The 19,419-nt window shown below is 41.2% G+C and overlaps 2 protein-coding genes across 2 annotated transcripts in view; both read left to right on the top strand.

Moving 5' to 3' along the window:
- Positions 1–10,836: 10,836 nt before the first annotated feature.
- NLRP8 (NLR family pyrin domain containing 8) lies at positions 10,837–16,146 on the top strand. The gene is made up of 4 exons (XM_073889330.1): positions 10,837–10,919; positions 10,953–11,278; positions 12,951–13,025; positions 14,543–16,146. The coding sequence occupies exons 1-4, from the start codon at positions 10,837–10,839 to the stop codon at positions 16,144–16,146; spliced, it is 2,088 nt and encodes a 695-aa protein (XP_073745431.1).
- A 1,552-nt stretch (positions 16,147–17,698) lies between these two features.
- Positions 17,699–19,419, top strand: part of LOC112806474 (NACHT, LRR and PYD domains-containing protein 8-like) — a 12,886-nt gene continuing 11,165 nt past the window's right edge. Inside the window, exon 1 of the mRNA XM_073889331.1 lies at positions 17,699–17,743. Coding sequence (XP_073745432.1) covers positions 17,699–17,743 — 45 coding nt within the window. The remainder of the gene's footprint in view (positions 17,744–19,419) is intronic.

Below are 19,419 nucleotides of genomic sequence, written 5' to 3' on the forward strand. Positions count from 1 at the left end.
GGACCCAGATTGGGTCCTGGCGAAACTGAGACCCTCCTTCTGCTCCGTAAAATTACACCCCAGGTAGGGGAGATGGACAGTTGCACAAGATCATCCAATAAATTGCTCTAGATGTTTTCAGATGGGAAGCAACACACTGGGACTGTCTCCAGTGTCAGCCTTTGTGAGTTTGGGAAGCTCTCCAAAACCATAATTTTCTGAAGTGGTTTGTTCGGAATCTAAGGGGTAGGGGAGCATGTCCTTCTCAGATTGAAACACCTGTGGGGAACAAGCCTTGTAGCCCATTACCTGGGACCTGGGATGCTAAATGCTTTCAAAGCTATGCAGTGCGGGAGGATGATAGGAGGATTAGCCAATGGGAGGGATGATGTTAACTGCCTGGATCACCTATTAGGGCCGGGGGCAGGGCAGACCAAGTGCTTTTCTTTCTACTTGGGAAGATGTACTTGACAAGAAGGAGCCAGAGAGCCTAATTCCCTTCGGGGTGAGTGTTGTATTTTTTTCTCTCCTATTCCTATCATCTGCATCATCTCAGTTTCTTAGAGTTACAATGACAGACATTCAAGTTCACCAAGTCCAGTTGGCCCATATCAAAAATGCAAAGCAAAGCTGGAGATTCACCTTTGAAAACAACCAGCTCTGTTTCATTGATGAAATCCTTACCAGTCTCTGAAATCCAGTCTTCCTGTCCCTGAAGTGAAGTCCTAAATTCTCAATCTTATTTTTCCAGCTCTCAGTAGCTGAGGGCCAAGAGACTGTCAGAGCTAGCACAATCCTGAGACATGAAAGAAATATCAGAGGGTCTCCAGAGTCTCCGAGGTCTATGGTAGCCATTAGCTGATAGGATTTAAAAATGAAACAAACAAACAAACACAAGAAAGCTGTAGTCATGAAGAGGAGACAGCTAAGATTAAGAAATGCTTTAAAAAAAGAAAATAAGTTAAAAAAAAAGAAATGGGCTTTGACACCACCTCCCCCCAAGTATTCCTTTTCAAAAAAGTTCATTATCAGTTCAGCTGCATGGCTTGGTGTATAGGGCTAGGAATGAGACTTGACTCCAACTGCTGGTTTCTGTCACAGCTTTGGCTAATTTAGTTAACCTATGGAAACCTCATTTTTTTTCTCCCTTGTAAAATGAAGGAGAAAGGATCTATGTGAGAGACTACAGTCACCATGCTGTGCATTAGATTCCCCAGAACTTACTCATCTTATGTCTGAAAGTTTGTACCCTTTGACCAAAATCTCCCCATTTCCCCTAACCCCAATCCCAGGCAACCCCTATTCTACTCTCTGGTTTTATGAGTTCAACACTTTAGATTCCACAGATCAGTGAGATCATACAGTATTTGCCTTTCTGTATCTGGTTCTTCCATAGTGTTGTAAATGGCAGGACTTCCTCCTTTTTAATGGCTGAATAATAATCCATTGTATATAAACCACATTTTCTTCATTCATCAGTTGATGGGCACTTAGATTGTTTCCATATCTTGGCAATTGTGAATAATGCTGCAATGAACATGGGGGTGCAGATATATCTTCAAGATACTGATTTCATTTCCTTTACATATATACCCAGAAGTAGGGTTACTAGATCATAAAGTAGTTTTATTTTTAATTCTTTGAGGAGCCTCCATACCGTTTTCCATACTGGCTATACCAACTTTCATTACCACCAACAGTGCACCAGGGTTCCCTTTTCTCCACATCCTCTAGTGTTGTCTTTTGTCTTTTTGCTAATAGTCATCTTAACAGGTGTGATACATATCGTGGTTTTGTTAGCATTTCCCTCATAATTAGTGATGTTGAGCATCTTTTCGCATATCTTTTGGCCATTTGTACATCTTCTTTGGAAAAATGTCTACTTAGGGCCTTTGCCCATTTTAATGGGGTTTTTGGTTCAGTTTCATGTTGTTGCTGTTTGTTGTTTTTTGTTTTCTCATTATGAGTTGTAGGAGTCCTTTATATATTTTGAATGTTAATCCTTATCACATCTATGATCTTCAAATACTTTCATCCATTCTGTAGGTTGCCTTTTCGTTTTGTTGATTGTTTCCTTGGCTACGCAGAAGTCTTTTAGTTTAATATAGTCCCATTTGTTTGTTTTTGCTTTGTTGCCTGAGCTTTTGCTGTTATACCCCCAAAATCATTGCCAAGATTAATGTTAAGGAGACTTTCCCATATGTTTTCTTCTCAGAGCTTTACAGTTTCAGGCAATACATTTAAGTCTTTGATCCCTTTGGAGTTAATGTTGGCATATGGTGTAAGATAAGAGTCCAATTTCGTTCCTTAGCATGTGGGTATCCAATTTTCCCAACATTTATTGACGAGATTATCCTTTTCCCATTGTATGTTCTTGACTCCATTTTCAATTATTGACCATATATGCATAGATTTATTTCTGGGCTCTTGATTCTGTTCCATTGGTCTGTGTCTGTTTTTACACCAGTACCATACTGTTTTGATTACCATAGCTTTATAATATAGCTTGAAATTGAGAAGTATGATGCCTCCAACTTTGTTGTTCTTTCTCAAGATTATGTTAGCTGGGGCTCCTGGGTGGCTCAGTCGTTAAGCGTCTGCCTTTGGCTCAGGTCATGATCCCAGGGTCCTGGGATCGAGCCCCGCATCGGGCTCCCTGCTCCACGGGAAGCCTGCTTCTCCCTCTCCCACTCCCCCTGCCTGTGTTCCCTCTCTCGCTGTGTCTCTCCCTGTCAACTAAATAAATAAAATCTTAAAAAAAAAAAGATTATGTTAGCTATTCAGGGTGTTTTGTAGTTTCATACAAATTTTAGGATTATTATTTCTATTTCTGTGAAAAATGCCATTGGAATTGTGATAGGGATTGCACTATCATATTGCACAATCCATAGATTGCTTTGGGTAGTTTGGACATTTTAACAATATTGAGTATTCCAATCCAAGAGCATGGGATCTTTTCATATATTTGTGTCTTCAATTTTTTTTTATCAATGTCATATAGTTTTCAGCATACAGATCTTTTACCTCCTTGATGAAATTTATACCCACATATTTTATTCTTTCTGATGCAATTATATTGTTCATTCCTTTCCCAGATATTTCATTGTTAATGTATGGAAACACAGCTGCTTTTTGTGTATCTTATATTCTGCACCTTAAGTGAATTTGTCTGTTCTAACATTTTTGGTGGAGTCTTTAGAGTTTTCTATTTGTGATATCATGTCATCTGCAAACAGAGAAAATTTGACTTCTTCCTGACTTGGATGTCTTTTGTTTTCTTTTTCTTGCCTCCGGCTCAGACTTGCAGAACTATGTTAAATAGAAGTGGGTGTGTGGGCATCCTTGTCTTGTTCCTGATCTTAGAAGAAAAGCTTTTAGCTTTTCATGATCGAGTGTGATGTTAGCTGTGGGCTTGTCATGTATGGTCTTCATTATGTTTAGGTACTTTCCATTCACAACTAATTTGTTGAGTTTTTATTGTGAAATTATGTTGAGTCTTGTCAAATGCTTTTTCTGCCTCTATTGGAATAATCATATGGGTTTTACGCTTCATTCTATTGATGTGTTGTATTGCATTTATTGATTTCTGTTGAACCATCTTTGCACTCCCAGAGATAAATCCCATTTGGTCATGGTGTATGATCATTTTAATGTATTGTTAAATTCAATTTGCTATAATTTAATTGAGGATTTTTGCATCTATGTTCATCAGATATTGGTCTGTAATTTTCTTTTCTTTTAGTATTCTTCTCTTGTTTTGGTATGAGAGTGATGCTAGTCTCATAAAATGAGTGTAGAAGTGTTCCTTCCCCTTCAATTTTTGGAAGAATTTGAGATTAGTATTATTCTTCTTTCAGTATTTGCTGGAATTCACCAGGGAAATCATCTGGCCCTGGGCTTTTCTTTTGGGGGAGATTTTTGGTTGCTGATTCCATCTCTTTGCTTGTTAATGATTTGTTCATGCTTTCCATTTCTTCATGATTCAATCTTGGTAGTTTGTATGCTTCTAGAAATTGATCCATTTCTTTTTCTTTATCCAATTCACTGATGTGTAGTTTTTGATAGTGGTCTCTCATGATCCTTTGTATTTCTGTGGTACAAGTTGTAATGTCTTTTATTTCTGATTTTGTATCCCTTCTCTCTGTTTTTTCATGGTTAGTCTAGCTAATGTTTGTCAATTTTGTTTATCTTTAAAAAAATAACTCTTAGTATCATTGATCTTTTCTAATGTCTTTCTGGTATTTATTTCATTTATTTCTGCTCTGATTTTTACTATTTCCTTCCTTATGCTAACTGGGGGCTCAGTTTGTTCTTCTCTTCCTAGTTCCTTGAGGTGTAAAGTTGGGTTGTTTGAGATCTTTCTTTTTTCTTAATGTAGGCTTTTTTGCTCACCTATCAGGAATGACAGAATCCAAGAGTGGAGGTGAAAGTTGAGTGCTGGGGTGCCTGGGTGGCTCAGTCGGTTAAGCATCTGCCTTCAGCTCAGGTCATGATCCCAGGGTCCTGGGATCGAGTGCCACACTGGGCTCCTTGCTCAGTGGAAGCCCGCTTCTCACTCTCCCTCTGCCTGCTCCCCCTGCTTGTACTCTCTCTCTCTGTCAAATAAATAAATAAAATCTTAAAAAAAAAAAAAGTTGAGTGCTTACTTAAGCGGTGGTTGTCATCCACAGGGACCTTCAAATGTCCAAAACCATTGCAGTGAGTCAAAGGAGATAAAACATTGAGTTTGTGCCCAATACACGATGACTTAAGGGAAGTATACAGGAAGTTCTCAGATGATGGGGATGAGAATTAAAAAATGGTAACAATGAAAACTCAGAGAAGCAATTGTATGTGAGCAGCAGACTGACCAAGAAGTGAGCCCCTCTCTTGCTGGTAATGTCATTGTTTCTTTTCTTCTTCTCCACATTACACTTCTTGCCCATGATAATCACAAAGGAAGACAAAAGAAGGTTGAGACAGTGGATGGAGAGGAATAACATGCCTTTGATTCCAGGCACGTTTACAAATTCCCAGAGTCTTTTTTTTTATGTTATGTTAATCACCATACATCATTAGTTTTTGATGTAGTGTTCCATGATTCATTGTTTGCATATAACACCCAGTGCTCCATGCAGAACGTGCCCTCTTTAATACCCATCACCAGGTTAACCCATCCTCCCACCCCCTCCCCTCTAGAACCCTCAGTTTGTTTTTCAGAGTCCATCATCTCTCATGGTTCATCTCCTCCTCCAGTTCCACCCCCTTCATTCTTCCCCTCCTGCTATCTTCTTCTTCTTTTTTTTTAAACATATAATGTATTATTTGTTTCAGAAGTTCTGATCTGTGATTCAACAATCTTGCACAATTCACAGAACTCACCATAGCACATACCCTCCCCAACGTCTATCACCCAGCCGCCCCACCCCTCCCACCCCCCCACCACTTCAGCAACCCTCCGTTTGTTTCCTGAGATTAAGAATCGTTCATATCAGTGAGGTCATATGATACACGTCTTTCTCTGATTGACTTATTTCAGTCAGCATAACACCCTCCAGTTCTATCAATGTCATTGCAAATGGCAAGATTTCATTCCTTTCGATGGCTGCATAATATTCCATTGTATATATATATATATACATCCCTGCCACGTTCCTGACCTTAGGGGGAAAGCTCTCAGTTTTTTCCCATTGAGAATGATATTCGCTGTGGGTTTTTCATAGATGGCTTTTATGATATTGAGGTATGTACCCTCTATCCCTATACTCTGAAGAGTTTTGATCAAGAAAGGATGCTGTACTTTGTCAAATGCTTTTTCTGCATCTACTGAGAGGATCATATGGTTCTTGTTCTTTTATTAATGTATTGTATCACATTGATTGATTTGCAGATGTTGAACCAACCTTGCAGCCAGGGATAAATCCCACTTGGTTGTGGTGAATAATCCTTTTAATGTACTGTTGGATCCTATTGGCTAGTATTTTGGTGAGAATTTTTGCATCCCTGTTCAAGGATATTGGTCTGTAATTCTCCTTTTTGATGGGGTCTTTGGTTTGGGGATCAAGGTAATGGTGGCCTCATAAAACGAGTTTGGAAGTTCTCCTTCCATTTCTATTTTTTGGAACATTTTCAGAAGGATAGGTATTAATTCTTCTTTAAATGTTTGGTAGAATTCCCCTGGGAAGCCATCTGGCCCTGGGCCTTTGTTTGTTGGGAGATTTTTAATTACTGCTTCAATTTCCTTAGTGGTTATAGGTCTGTTCAGGTTTTCTATTTCTTCCTGGTTCAGTTTTGGTAGTTGATATATCTCTAGGAATGCATCCATTTCTTCCAGGTTATCTAATTTGCTGGCATAGAGTTGCCCATAATATGTTCTAATAATTGTTTGTATTTCTTTGGTGTTGGTTGTGATCTCTCCTCTTTCATTCATGATTTTGTTGATTTGGGTCATTTCTCTTTTCTTTTTGATAAGTCTGGGCAGGGGTTTATCAATCTTGTTAATTCTTTCAAAGAACCAACTCCTAGTTTTGTTGATCTGTTCTACTGTTCTTTTGGTTTCTATTTCCTTGATTTCTGCTCTGATCCTTATTATTTCTCTTCTCCTGCTGGGTTTAGGCTTTATTTGCTGTTCTTTCTCCAGCTCCTTTAGGTGTAGGGTTAGGTTGTATATTTGAGACCTTTCTTGTTTCTTGAGAAAGGCTTGTATTGCTATAGACTTTCCTCTCAGGACTGCCTTTGCTGTATCCCAAAGATTTTGAACAGTTGTGTTTTCATTTTCATTGGTTTCTGTGAATTTTTTAAATTCTTCTTTAATTTCCTGGTTGACCCATTCATTCTTTAGTAGGATGTTCTTTAGCCTCCATGTATTTGAGTTCTTTCCGACTTTCCTCTTGTGACTGAGTTCTAGTTTCAAAGCATTGTGGTCTGAAAATATGCAGGGAATCATCCCAATCTTTTGGTACAGGTTGAGACCTGATTTGTGACCTAGGATGTGATCAATTCTGGAGAATGTTCCATGGGCACTAGAGAAGAATGTGTATTCCGTTTCTTTGGGATGGAATGTTCTGAATATGTCTGTGAAGTGCATTTGGTCCAGTGTGTCATTTAAAGTCTTTATTTCCTTGTTGATCTTTTGCTTAGATGATCTGTCCATTTCAGTGGGGGGGGTGTTAAAGTCCCCCACTACTGTTATATTTTTGTCGATGTGTTTCTTTGCTTTTGTTATTAATTGGCTTATATAATTGGCTGCTCCCACGTTAGGGGTATAGATATTACAATTGTTAGATCGTCTTGTTGGATAGACCCTTTAAGTATGATATAGTGTCCTTCCTCATCTCTTATTACAGCCTTTGGTTTAAAATCTAATTTGTCTGATATAAGGATTGCCAGCCCAGCTTTCCTTTGGTGTCCATTAGCATGGTAAATGGTTTTCCACCCCCTCACTTTCAATCTGGGGGTATCTTTGGATCTAAAATGAGTCTCTTGCAGACAGCATATAGATGGGTCTTTTTTTTATCCAATCTGATAGCCTGTGTCTTTTGACTGGGGCATTTACCCCATCGACATTCAGGGTAACTATTGAAAGATATGAATTTAGTGCCATTGTATTCCCTGTAAGGTGACTGTTACTGTATATTGTCTGTGTTCCTTTCTGGTCTATGTTGCTTTTAGGCTCTCTCTTTGCTTAGAGGACCCCTTTCAAGATTTCTTGTAGGGCTGGTTTTGTGTTTGCAAATTCCTTTAGTTTTTGTTTGTCCTGGAAGGTTTTTATCTCTCCTATTTTCAATGACAGCCTAGCTGGATGTAGTATTCTTGGCTGCATATTTTTCTCATTTACTGCTCTGAATATATCATGCCGGTCCTTTCTGGCCTGCCAGGTCTCTGTGGATAGGTCTGTTGCCAATCTAATGTTTCTACCATTGTAGGTTACATATCTCTTCTCCCAAGCTGCTTTCAGGATTTTCTCTTTGTCTCTGAGACTCGTAAGTTTTACTATTAGATGTCAGGGTGTTGACCTATTTTTATTGATTTTGAGAGGGGTTCTCTGTGCCTCCTGGATTTTGGTGCCTGTTTCCTTCCCCACGTTAGGGAAGTTCTCTGCTATAATTTGCTCCAATATACCTTCTGCCCCCCCCCCTCTCTTCTTCTTCTGGGGTCCCAATTACTCTAATGTTGTTTCATCTTATGGTATCACTTATCTCTCGAATTTTGCCCTCGTGATCCAGTAGTTGTTTATCTCTCTTTTTCTCAGCTTCTTTATTTTCCATCATTTGGTCTTCTATATCACTAATTCTCTTCTGCCTCATTTATCCTAGTAGTTAGAGCCTCCGTTTTTTATTGCACCTCATTAAGAGCCTTTTTGATTTCGACTTGGTTAGATTTTAGTTCTTTTATTTCTCCAGAAAGGGTTTCTCTAATAACTTCCATGCTTTTTTCCAGCCCAGCTAGTATCTTTAAAACCATCATTCTGAACTCTAGTTCTGACATCGTACTAATGTCTGTATTGATTAGGTCCCTGGCAGTCATTACTGCCTCTTGTTCTTTTAGTTGAGGTGTTTTTTTCTGTCTTGTCATTTTGTCCAGAGGAGAACAGATGAATGAGAACAAAATGCTAACAGTGTAACAATGTCTCCAGAAAATATACACTAAACAAATCAGAAAAGACCTGAAACCGGGGGAAAACAAAGGGAAAGAAAGAAAAAAGAAAAAGAAAAAGATAAAAACAAAACAAAACAGAATATGATCAAATATGATCAGGCTGGTGCAGAGATCAGTGCCACACACTAGATTTGGGGCGTATTTTGGTCTGTTAGAAGAAAGTGCCTCCCAAAATTTTAAAGAAAGAAAAACTTATATATGTACAAAAATAAGGGTTAATACGATGAAGGGATGGAATATGACTGTAAAGATGAAAAGTATAAAAGATTTTATAAAAGGAATTGATAAGGTAAGAAGTTGGTTGAAAAAAGAAAGAAGAGGATTTAAAAAAAAAAAGTGATCAGGCAGGAGACTAGAACAAAGCCATACACTAGAGATTTAGGGTATTTTTTGATCTGTTAGAAGAAACTGTATCTCAAAATTTTAAAGAGAGAACAACTTATATATATATATATATAAATAAGTTATGTGTGTATATATATATATATACCAAAAATAAGAGTAACTACTATGAAGGGATAGAATAGGACTCTAAAAATGAAAAATAAAAAATATTTTTTAAAAAAGGGATTGATAAGATGTTGGCTGAAAAAGGGGGAAAGAAAAATCCAAAGAAAAAAGAAAAGACAGTTAAAAAAATTAACTTTGAAAGACTAATGAATCATGGTAAAAAGCCATGAATTCTCTGTGCAGTATTCCCCTAGCGCTGGAGTTCTCCAGTTCTCCTTGATCGGTAAACTTGGTCTTGGCTTGCTGGCTGTTCGTGCTGATCTTCTGGGGGAGGGGCCTGTTACTGTGGTTCCCAAATGTCTTTGCCGGAGGCGGAATTGCCCCACCCTTGCCCGTTAGGGCTAAGTAATCTGCTCAGGTTAGCCCTGGGGAGCTTTTGTTCCCCGCAAACTTTCCATACAGCTTTGGAGGACGAGAGTGAAAATGGTGGCCTCCCAATCTCCACTCGGAGGAGCCGAGAACTCGGGGCCCCGCTCCTCAGTGCGCCCCCAGAGAAAAGCAGTCACTCCCGTGTCCCTGGTCTCCGGCCGCTCTCCGCGCTCACCCGGCCTGTGACCGAGCGTTTCTATCTCTGGCACCTGACCCCGTGTGGAGTCTCCAAACCCAGCAGATCCCTGCGGTGCGCTCCCGCGCCGCTCCCCCCGGGGGAGAAAGGGGAGTCTCCCCGGATCTGCCGCTTGTTGGGTCCCTGCTGGAGGAGCAGTGGCCCGACTGGGCCGCGGATCACAGTTTATGGCCACCCCGAGCTGAGAGCCCGCGCCTCGGCTCCGTCTCTGCAGCCGGCTTCCCCGCTCTGATACCTGGGAGCTCTGCCGCACTCAGGCACCCCTGGTCTTTCTGTGACCCCGAGGGTCCTGAGACCACACTGTCCCACGAGGGTTCCACCCCCAATTAGCCACTGCAGCGACGTCCCTCAGCGGAGCAGAATTCTACAAGTCCCGGTTTTGTGCTCCGCGGCTCTCCCCCTCCCCCACCACCTATCCTCCTGAATATCGCCTCGGATTCACTTCTCCGCATGTCCTACCTTCCAGAAAGTGGTCACTTTTCTGTTCAGAGAGTTGTTGCTATTTTTTTCTTCAATCTCCTGTTGAGTTCGTAGGTGTTCAGAATGGTTTGATCCCTATCCAGCTGAATTCCTGGGACCAGACGAAATTTAGGTCTCCTACTCCTCCGCCATCTTGCTCCACCCTCCCAATGAGTCTTTAAAATAACCCTGGCATAGACGTAAGCCCCAAATAATTGTAAGCTATGATGTGCCAGGCACAGCTCCGAATGTACCTGTAGACTTGTCTCTTTGAGAATCCTCACATCCCCATTAATAGGTATGCTCTGGTCCCAAGATCAAAGATCAGAAAAGGGGCACAGAGAGGTGCTGTGATTTGGCCAGTTACCTTGCTAGTACATGGCATCAAGAATAAAATAATAAAATAAAATAAAGAGAATAAAAACTACAAAGTGGATTTGAGTCTAAACACTAAGCCCGAATACTGGACAAGCCCCCAGGTTTTTCCATAAGAGAAAGAACCTTGTGGGGACGGAGCTAAAGAGAGTATCTGGTACATGGTATGCTCTACCAAATATGGATTAAAGCTGTCCTCTTGGGTGGGTTTTCATTTTCTTATATTTTCATGTCTCCACAGGTCTGGTCTGTTCTCTCTTCCACGTGGTTGTCTTTATCACTGGCACTAAGGTTCTAGGTCTTGAGTGAAGATGAGTGATGTGAATCTGAAGTCTGGCCCTTTTGCCTACTCTTCCTCCCGCTCTTCTTGTTCTTCCTCCAGCTCTTCCTCTTGGTCTTCCTCCAGCTCTTCCTCTTGCTCTTCTAGCTCTTCATCTTCTCCTTGTTATTTAATCTCATCCTTGATGTCCTCTGCCTCCTCCAACTCCCCTTTTGAAAATGGGGTCATGCTGTACATGGTCTATTTAAGCAAGGAGGAGCTACAAACATTCAAGCAGCTTTTAGTGGATGAGAACCCCAGGCCTGGCTCTGTCCAGATCACCTGGGACCAGGTGAAGACAGCCAGATGGGGAGAGGTGGTTCATCTCTTGGTGGAGTTCTTCCCTGGACGACTAGCTTGGGATGTGACTCATGACATCTTTGCCAAAATGAACCAGACAGAACTGTGTCTTCGGGTACAGATGGAGCTAAATGGTGAGTAATAATCTGGCATACAAAATGGGGATGGGGGGACACCTGGGTGGCTCAGTTGTTAAACAGCTGCCTTCAGCTCGGGTCATGATCCCAGGGTCCTGGGATCAAGTCCCACCTCAGGCTCCTTGCTCAGCAAGGAACCTGTTTCTCCCTCTGCCTGCCACTCCTCCTGCTTGTACTCTCTCTCTCTAGCAAATAAATAAATAAAATCTTTTTTAAAAATGGGAGTGGATTTGAGTGTTAAAGAACTAAATACTTTACTGGCTACCCATATTGGCCACCTGAACAAGAAGGCAAATAGTGGAGTATGCCGATGACTCTGACCCCAAAAGTCAAAGACCATTATATTAGCATAGTTTTTTGTTTTTTGGTTTTTTTTAGATTTTATTTATTTATTTTACAGAGAGAGAGAGACAGCGAGAGCAGGAACACAAGCAGGGGGAGCAGGAGAGGGAGAAGCAGGCTTCCCGCTGAGCAGGAAGCCCGATGTGGGACTCGATCCCAGGACCCCGGGATCATGAGCTGAGCCGAAGGCAGACGCTTAACGACTGAGCCACCCAGGCGCCCCTATATTAGCATAGTTTTAAAAAATTTAACCAGATATTGCTTATTTGGTATCTATATATAGTCTATCTTCATTATTTATGGATTCCATGTTTGTGAAGCTGTGTATTCACTAAAATTTATTTGTAACTCCAGAATCAGTAATTGTGACACTTTCATAGTCATTTACAGACATGTAGGGTGGAGAAAACTTGGACACAGATGTTCCCAGCTGCAGTTGAATAAAGCAGCGCTCTGCCTTCCTACCTGTGCACCCATCCTGTAAACAAGTGTCCTTTCCACAGTCTATTTGGTGGTGCTACTTTATGTTTTTGTGTATCTTGTTGGTGATGTTGCTGTTTAACCTGCCCCCCACTCCAGCATAGTGGTGAAGGGCTGTTTAGCATGTTTAGCATCATAAGCACAGAGGAAATATATGTGTTGCAAAAGCTTCATTCAGGCATGAGTTATAGTGCTGTTGACTGTGAGTTCAGTGTTCATGTATCAATAATATATACTGAATAAGATTTCTTTAAACAAACAAACAAACAAAAAACCACATAGACCATGGTTATGTACTGAAGAGTCAAAAATGTTGTAAGCAGAGGCTACAGGAACCTAACCCTATATTCATGGGGCTAACTGAATATTCATAGTAATTTTATAGAACATAAATAGCACGAATAAGAAGAATCAATGACTCTATATGTATGTGTTTGTGTGTATATACACATGATTATTTTCATATACGTACATATAAATATGTACATAGGTAGATATATACACATACATATATATGTGCACATGCATAGATTTTAAAGTCTGCATATATTTTACATATACATATGCATGTGTGTTTGTGTATATTGCTCCCTCTGTGTTTGACTGAGCTATCAATTTATGTTACTGAATACTTCATCAGTACATCCTAAAACAACACCATTTTCTCACTTCCTAACATCATGATGGAGTCTAGGCAATTTTCTTCTCCCTGGACTAAGGTGGTGAGAGAATGGGACTCTCGGATGGTGTGGTTGCTCCTATCCTGAAGGGGCCCATTCCTTCCATGTGGCTTTCCCTGTCCTGTCAATCATTCCAGTGCAACAGTCTCCTTTCCTGTCTGTTCCAGACATTCTACCCAACCTGGAGCCAGAGGACCCGAACCCAAGAGAAATGCCAGTGAATTTGGAGGAAGGAGAATCTGGTATGTCCTGGCATTGTGACAAAGCCTGGAGGAAAATGAACTGTGGGTTGGGGTAAGAAGCTTGGTTCCTGAGGCAAGGCAGATTGTAAATTAGTACGTCAGCATCTCTTCTATGAATCAGAATTTTAAGAAAAAAGAGTAGTTGTAGACATACCTAACTCAGAAGTCCAGCCACCAGCCCAGCTGGAGGCATTGAGTGATGTCGGCGAGGCATCTCTTCTGCCCTTCTCCTAGTTGCCTCTTCTCTGTGGGACTCAGCCTTGGGTGGTTTCTCCTACCGCAGTGGCCATGTTGGGCCACCAACTACCTTACATTGTATCTGTTTAGCACCATCAGCAGAACGAGGAGTATTTTCTCATTGCTTCAGCACTCATCCTAGAACTAACTGAGCTGAATGAACTGAGGTCACGAGCTCAGCAATGAATGAAATGATGAAGTGCTCTGGTTGGCTAAGACTGGCCCACGTACTTGTGTGAGGAGATGAAGTCAAAAGGAGCTGAGGGCCCAAGGGCAACACTCTAATCTATTATGAAAGTACACAGTAAGTGAGGTGTGGGATCCCCAGTTCCAGCCTTAGCACAGTTAGATTTCACCCATTCAACAAACACTGGAGGGCTGATGTTCTGACACCACAGTCGGAGCCAGAGTTGTAAATTCTACTTTATTCTGGAAATGGCAGGCTGGAGGCTTAGAGATTCTGTGACTTGCTTATCCTCATAAAGCTAATAAGTAAATAGATCTTGAACTTGTAGTAAGCTTCCTCCTCTCTATCACCTGGAGGTGGAGGGAATGAAGTTGGAGTCAGACATCATGTCTAATTTGTAAAGTTTCCTGTTGAGGGGAGGGGAGAGAGAATCACAGGTTGAGATAAAGGCTGTGACAGATCCTGTTAACTCCCTACCCCATATCTCATGTGTTGACAGAATATAATTTATTTAGGGATAAAGTGGACCCAGCCCTAAGGGAAATACTTTTTTTCCGGGTTTCCTTAAAGTTGGGGTTAACCATCTGATGGCGCTAAGGCCACGAGATATAAGTAGAAGTCTCCTGAGTGCTTCAGTTTGTACCGATAGATGTATACATGAGCTGTGAACATGTCCCTCCTCCCCACTATTTCTGCTTTGAATACAAATATAACTTAGGACATAACGATAACATAACTACAGCAGTAATCTCCTAATCATGAGGCAAGAGGTATAAAGAATGTACTTACAGAAATGCAGTGTTACTTGGTCCTGATGCTGCAGAACCACTGAGTCAATTTCAACAGCTTTACACACCCCTCCCCAAATTTATTAAGTAAAAAGCAGTCCTTCTCTGTTTAAGCCACTTCAAGTTGACTTTTCTGATTACTCACAGCTTCTTCATTGGTGCAGTGTTGTCAGGAAAAGAGCATGATGTGTGCAGGTGTGTCATGGGACTTGATGTAGACGTCAAGGCTAGTTTTCTTTTCGTTCAATCGGTTCTTAAATAACTCTGACACTGTACCCTGTATTTCTCCCACCTTGCTAATCTAGATAAAATACAAGAATACAAACTGCACATTATGGATGAGTATTCCATGATACGTATCGTGACCACTTGGTTTGGGACCCACGTAGACTTCTTCTACCAAGACATAGAGAGACACGAGAGGTTCTTACCATGTCTTTTTCTTCCCAAAAGACCTCAAGGTAGACAGCCCAAGACTGTAGTCCTACAGGGAGTCGCTGGGGTTGGAAAAACAAGCTTGGCCAAAAAGGTGATGTTGGAGTGGGCAGAAAACAAGTTCTACCCCCACAAGTTCTGGTGTGCTTTCTACTTCCATTGCACGGATATGGCCCAGGTGGATGAGCAGAGCTTCTCCGAGCTGATTGCCCATAAGTGGCCCGGGGCACGGTCTCTCATGTCCAAGATTATGTCCAAACCAGACCAACTTCTGCTCCTCTTTGATGGCTTTGAGGAAGTAACACTGACACTCACGGATAGACCAGCTGACCTGAGTGATGACTGGAGCCAGAAATTGCCTGGGTCTGTCCTCCTGACCAGTTTGTTGAGCAAAAAAATGCTTCCTGAAGCCACCTTACTGATCACCCTGAGGTTCACATCTTGGAGGAAACTTAAGCCCTTCCTAAAACATCCCTCTTTTATAACACTTACAGGGTTTAGTATGATGGAAAGAGCCAAGTATTTCAGAACATATTTCAGAAACAAGAGGGATGCTGATGAAGCCTTGAGTTTTGTCATGGGAAACACAATTCTCTTCTCCATGTGTCAGGTCCCTGTGGTTTGCTGGATGGTGTGTTCTTGTCTGAGACAGCAGATGGAGAGAGGAGCAGATCTTGCACAGTCATATCCAAATGCCACAGCTGTATTCGTCCAATATCTGTCTAGCTTATTTCCAACCAAACCTGGAAGACTTCCCAGTAACACTCATCAGAAGCAACTGGCAGGTCTGTGTTACTTGGCTGCAGAAGGTATGTGGAACATGCGATGGGTATTTGACACGAAAGACCTTGAGCAAGCCAAGCTGGATAAGACCGCTGTTGCTACTTTTCTCCGTGTGAATATTTTTCAAAGGGTGGCAGGTGACAGAGACCGTTATGCTTTTGCCGTCATAAGCTTCCAGGAGTTTTTTGCTGCCTTGTTGTACGTTCTGTGCTTCCCACAAAGACTCAGAAGTTTCTGGGTGTTGGACCGTGTTCAGATCATACGCCTGATAACATATCCCGGAAGAAAAAAAAACTATCTTGCTCAGATGGGGCTTTTCTTATTTGGTCTTTTAAATGAAACATGTGCTTCAGCTGCAGGGAAGTCATTTGGATGCAAGCTGTCCCTGGGTAATAAGAAGAAATTGCTGAAAGTGGCAGCCCTGTCATATGAATGTAACCCACCAACCGTGCACCATGGCGTCCCACAGCTATTCTACTGTCTGCATGAAATCCAGGAGGAGGCATTTGTGAGTCAGATCCTAAGTGATTGTCAGAAAGCTGCTTTGATCATCAACAAGAAGAAAGACATGCAAGTGTCTGCTTTTTGTCTTAAGCACTGTCAACGTTTGCGGGATCTAGAACTGACTATTACTCTGACCATCACCCAAGTGTGCTCACTCCACCCGGATCCCCTCCATTCCACTGAGTGAGTGCTCTTATCTTTCCTTTGGCAACCTGTGCTTCCCAGGGACCTTGCCTACCATCCCCCAGGCATCCAGAGTGACCAGCTGTCCTGAGGCCGTCCCTCACACACGGGACTTTCAGTTCTAAAACCAGGGCAGGAGGTGCTTCTAGGATGCAGATTTCCATGCTAAAACTAGGAGAATCCTGGAAAAGCAAGATGATTTGTTTACCTTCCCTATCTCTAGTCTGCATGCCCTCCCCTCCCTTATATGTGGGACCTTGCTTCACCTGTCACCCCCACTTCTGTGTACCACCAGCTTGTTAGTCTCTAGGGAAGTGCTGTTCAATGGGTCTTTCTGTGATGGTGGAAATCCACTATCTATGTGTGACTACTGAGCACTTGGAATATGGCTAGTGTGACAGAGGCACTGCATTTTAAATTTCATTTAACTTTAATTAATTTAAATTTGAATAGTCACGTGTAGCTAGTGGCCACCATATTGGGCAGCACAGCTCCAAGGGAGATTTCCTTTCAGTGTAAAAACATCACTTCCATCTTTCATTAGGAAAAAAAGAACTGAAAACTACATGTCCTCATCAGGGGACTATCACATCTCCCTCCTTGTTTTCCTACCAAACACCTTGAAAACACCACTTCTATTCACTGTTTCTTCCCTACTCCCCACTGTGATCTGAAGTGGGTGTTCTGGCTTCCTGGGCAAGAGTTTGAGTTCTCCATCTCCTCCAGAGACCAACGAACTGTGTGTCTTTGGACAAGTTTACCTAACTTTTCTGGGTCTGTTTCTTCATGAGTAAATGATTTTAAAAAAATGATTTAAAAAAAATGATTAAAAAAAATAGTACACACCCCACAAGGTTTTTATGAAGATTAAATGAGATAATAGGCATGATACACCAAACCTGTCTCAGCCTTTAGTTCCTACCAATAAATACAAGCTATAATTACTAATGTGATTCTTATTCCCACCACTCAACTGAAATACTCTCTCAGAAGATCTATACTTAAATATAGTGGATTTATTTTTCTTAAGAAGTGACAGTACTGACTACTCATTTTCTCATACAGTTTTCATACTTTGCCCTATACCAGACATGGTGCCAGGTATTTTTACTTTATGTGAATTATTCCTTTTAATGTCACCATTGGACACCATGAAGCAATGGAGGTCAGATAGAGTCATAACTTGTCCAAGGTCACACAGCTTGTTGAAGCTAAGACTTAAACTGAAATCGGACCTCTGGTAGCTATGATGAAGAGCCAGAAAACTAGACTGACCCCTGGTATTGGAGTCACGGGAGGGACCCCAACCCTTCTTGATGCAAAATTAGAGTGCTTCCCTCATTCCTTAGCTGCTCTGTGTAAAGGAGCCACAATCTCTTCCAGACACATTTTTCTTCCATGAAAGCCAGCATAAATCTTAAACGTGTTGCTGGGTTGTTGTCAGGTTCATTTTAAATATCCTATATTAGTCTAATATATGGCTAGATAAATAAAATGGACCTCTTCTGAAGTTAGGGGACATCTAGGTTCTGCTCTGTGTGTCATCACGTCGAACAATGCCCTATCTTCCTCTGGCACATGTGAGTTTCTCCAGGGCAGAGGTAAGCAAATTACGGCCTGGGAGCCAAACCCAGTTTACTGTTGGTTTTTGTAAATAAACTTTAGTCAGATTTCAGCCATGCTTGCCTATGACATATGTTCCAACTGCCACCACACTGCTACGGCAGAGTTGGGAGGTTTCCACAAATTTCTTGGTTTATGAAAGCTGAATATATTTGCTAGCTGACCACTTACAGAAGAAATTTGCCAACCCCTGTGCTAGGGTATATTGTTAGAAAAGGAATTGCCCAATCACAGGGTGCACACATCACATCTTTAACTTTATATCACAGATAGCTCCAAATTTAATGATTCCACAGGAAAGACTACTTTATGTCTACTTCCAACTGATGTGAGCAACTCCAAACAGCTCAGTTTTGCATATTGGTCTTCCCAACAAAGACCTCAAAAGTCTAACCGTAATGTCTTGATATAAGTCTGAATAATCTTAAAACCTAACATTAGAAGAACTTTTAAAAGGTGAGAAATTTCCTTCGTGTCGGTCAGTCTGTTGATAACTTTTGAGACAGTTCTTGAAGGGAGTTGGTCTATTTATTCCTGCTTTTTGGAGCTATAATTGACATATAGCCTTGTGTGTGTTTAAGGTATACAAGGTAGAGATTTTATATATGTACGTGTGTGTGTGTGTGTGTGTGTGTGTGTGTGTGTGTGAGATGAGAACTTTTACTCTCAAATGACTTTCAAATATCCAATATGGTATTGTCATTGATAGTCATCCAGCTGAACAGTACGTCCCCAGAATCTATTCATCTTATAACTGGGGCTTTGTACCCTTTGACCACCTGTATCCACTTCTCCCACTCCCATACATGGAGTTAGTATTATTTTTATGTGTTTGCATTTAAAATGGGTGTGAAAAGCACATGGTTTTATTTTATGGGATTTCATCTTAAACAAAAATGGCATGCTAGTGTAAGAAGTATTCTGAAATTTTCTTTTTTCATCTAATGTGTCTTAGAAATATTTTAATGTCTGTGTACACCTTCTCCAATGAGGTGTACTCAAGTCTTCTAGGTGTATCGGAGATGATTAAACCAGTGCCCCCTTCATTTGCTTTTCAGTTATTTACAACTATCTAATACGAACAGCATGAAACAAAAATCCTCACAGTATCTCTTGGCCAACCTCTCTGAAAAGACTGCACAGGGAAAAAAGAAGGGGAATATGTAGCAGGTCCTTCCAGAGTCCAACTATATCCCATATTGGTCTAGCTGTGGATTTTCCTTTCCTGTACTCACCATGCCAAAAGAAATTAATTTTTCCCTTATTCTGTTCCTACATAGAATTGTTTTTCTTTTTAATAATTTTCTAAGCAAAGAATAAGAATATAGGATACGGATATAATTCAATCTCCCAGCAACTTTGGAGTATACCATACAGTATTGTTGACTACTGTCACAATGCTGAGCATCAGATCCCCAGAACTTATGACCAACATCTGCCCATTTGCTAATCACTTCTAGATTTAATTCGTCGATAAATATGTGAGGGCCTTTCTGTGAGGTCTGAACTGAGTTCTCAGCTCAGCGTGGCCTCCCTGGTTGGGTGACCTTATGTAGATCACTTACCTTCCAAACTTCAGTTTCGGGTCCACAGGAGAGAGTGCATGATGCCTTCTCCTTAAGATGGGTGTGGGAATTAATATACACGACACCTG

The sequence above is a fragment of the Callorhinus ursinus genome, unplaced genomic scaffold (genome assembly GCF_003265705.2).
Source record: "Callorhinus ursinus isolate GAN/ISIS: 27379988/994484 unplaced genomic scaffold, GSC_fseal_2.0 scaffold106, whole genome shotgun sequence".
NCBI classification, from domain to species: Eukaryota; Metazoa; Chordata; class Mammalia; order Carnivora; family Otariidae; genus Callorhinus; species Callorhinus ursinus.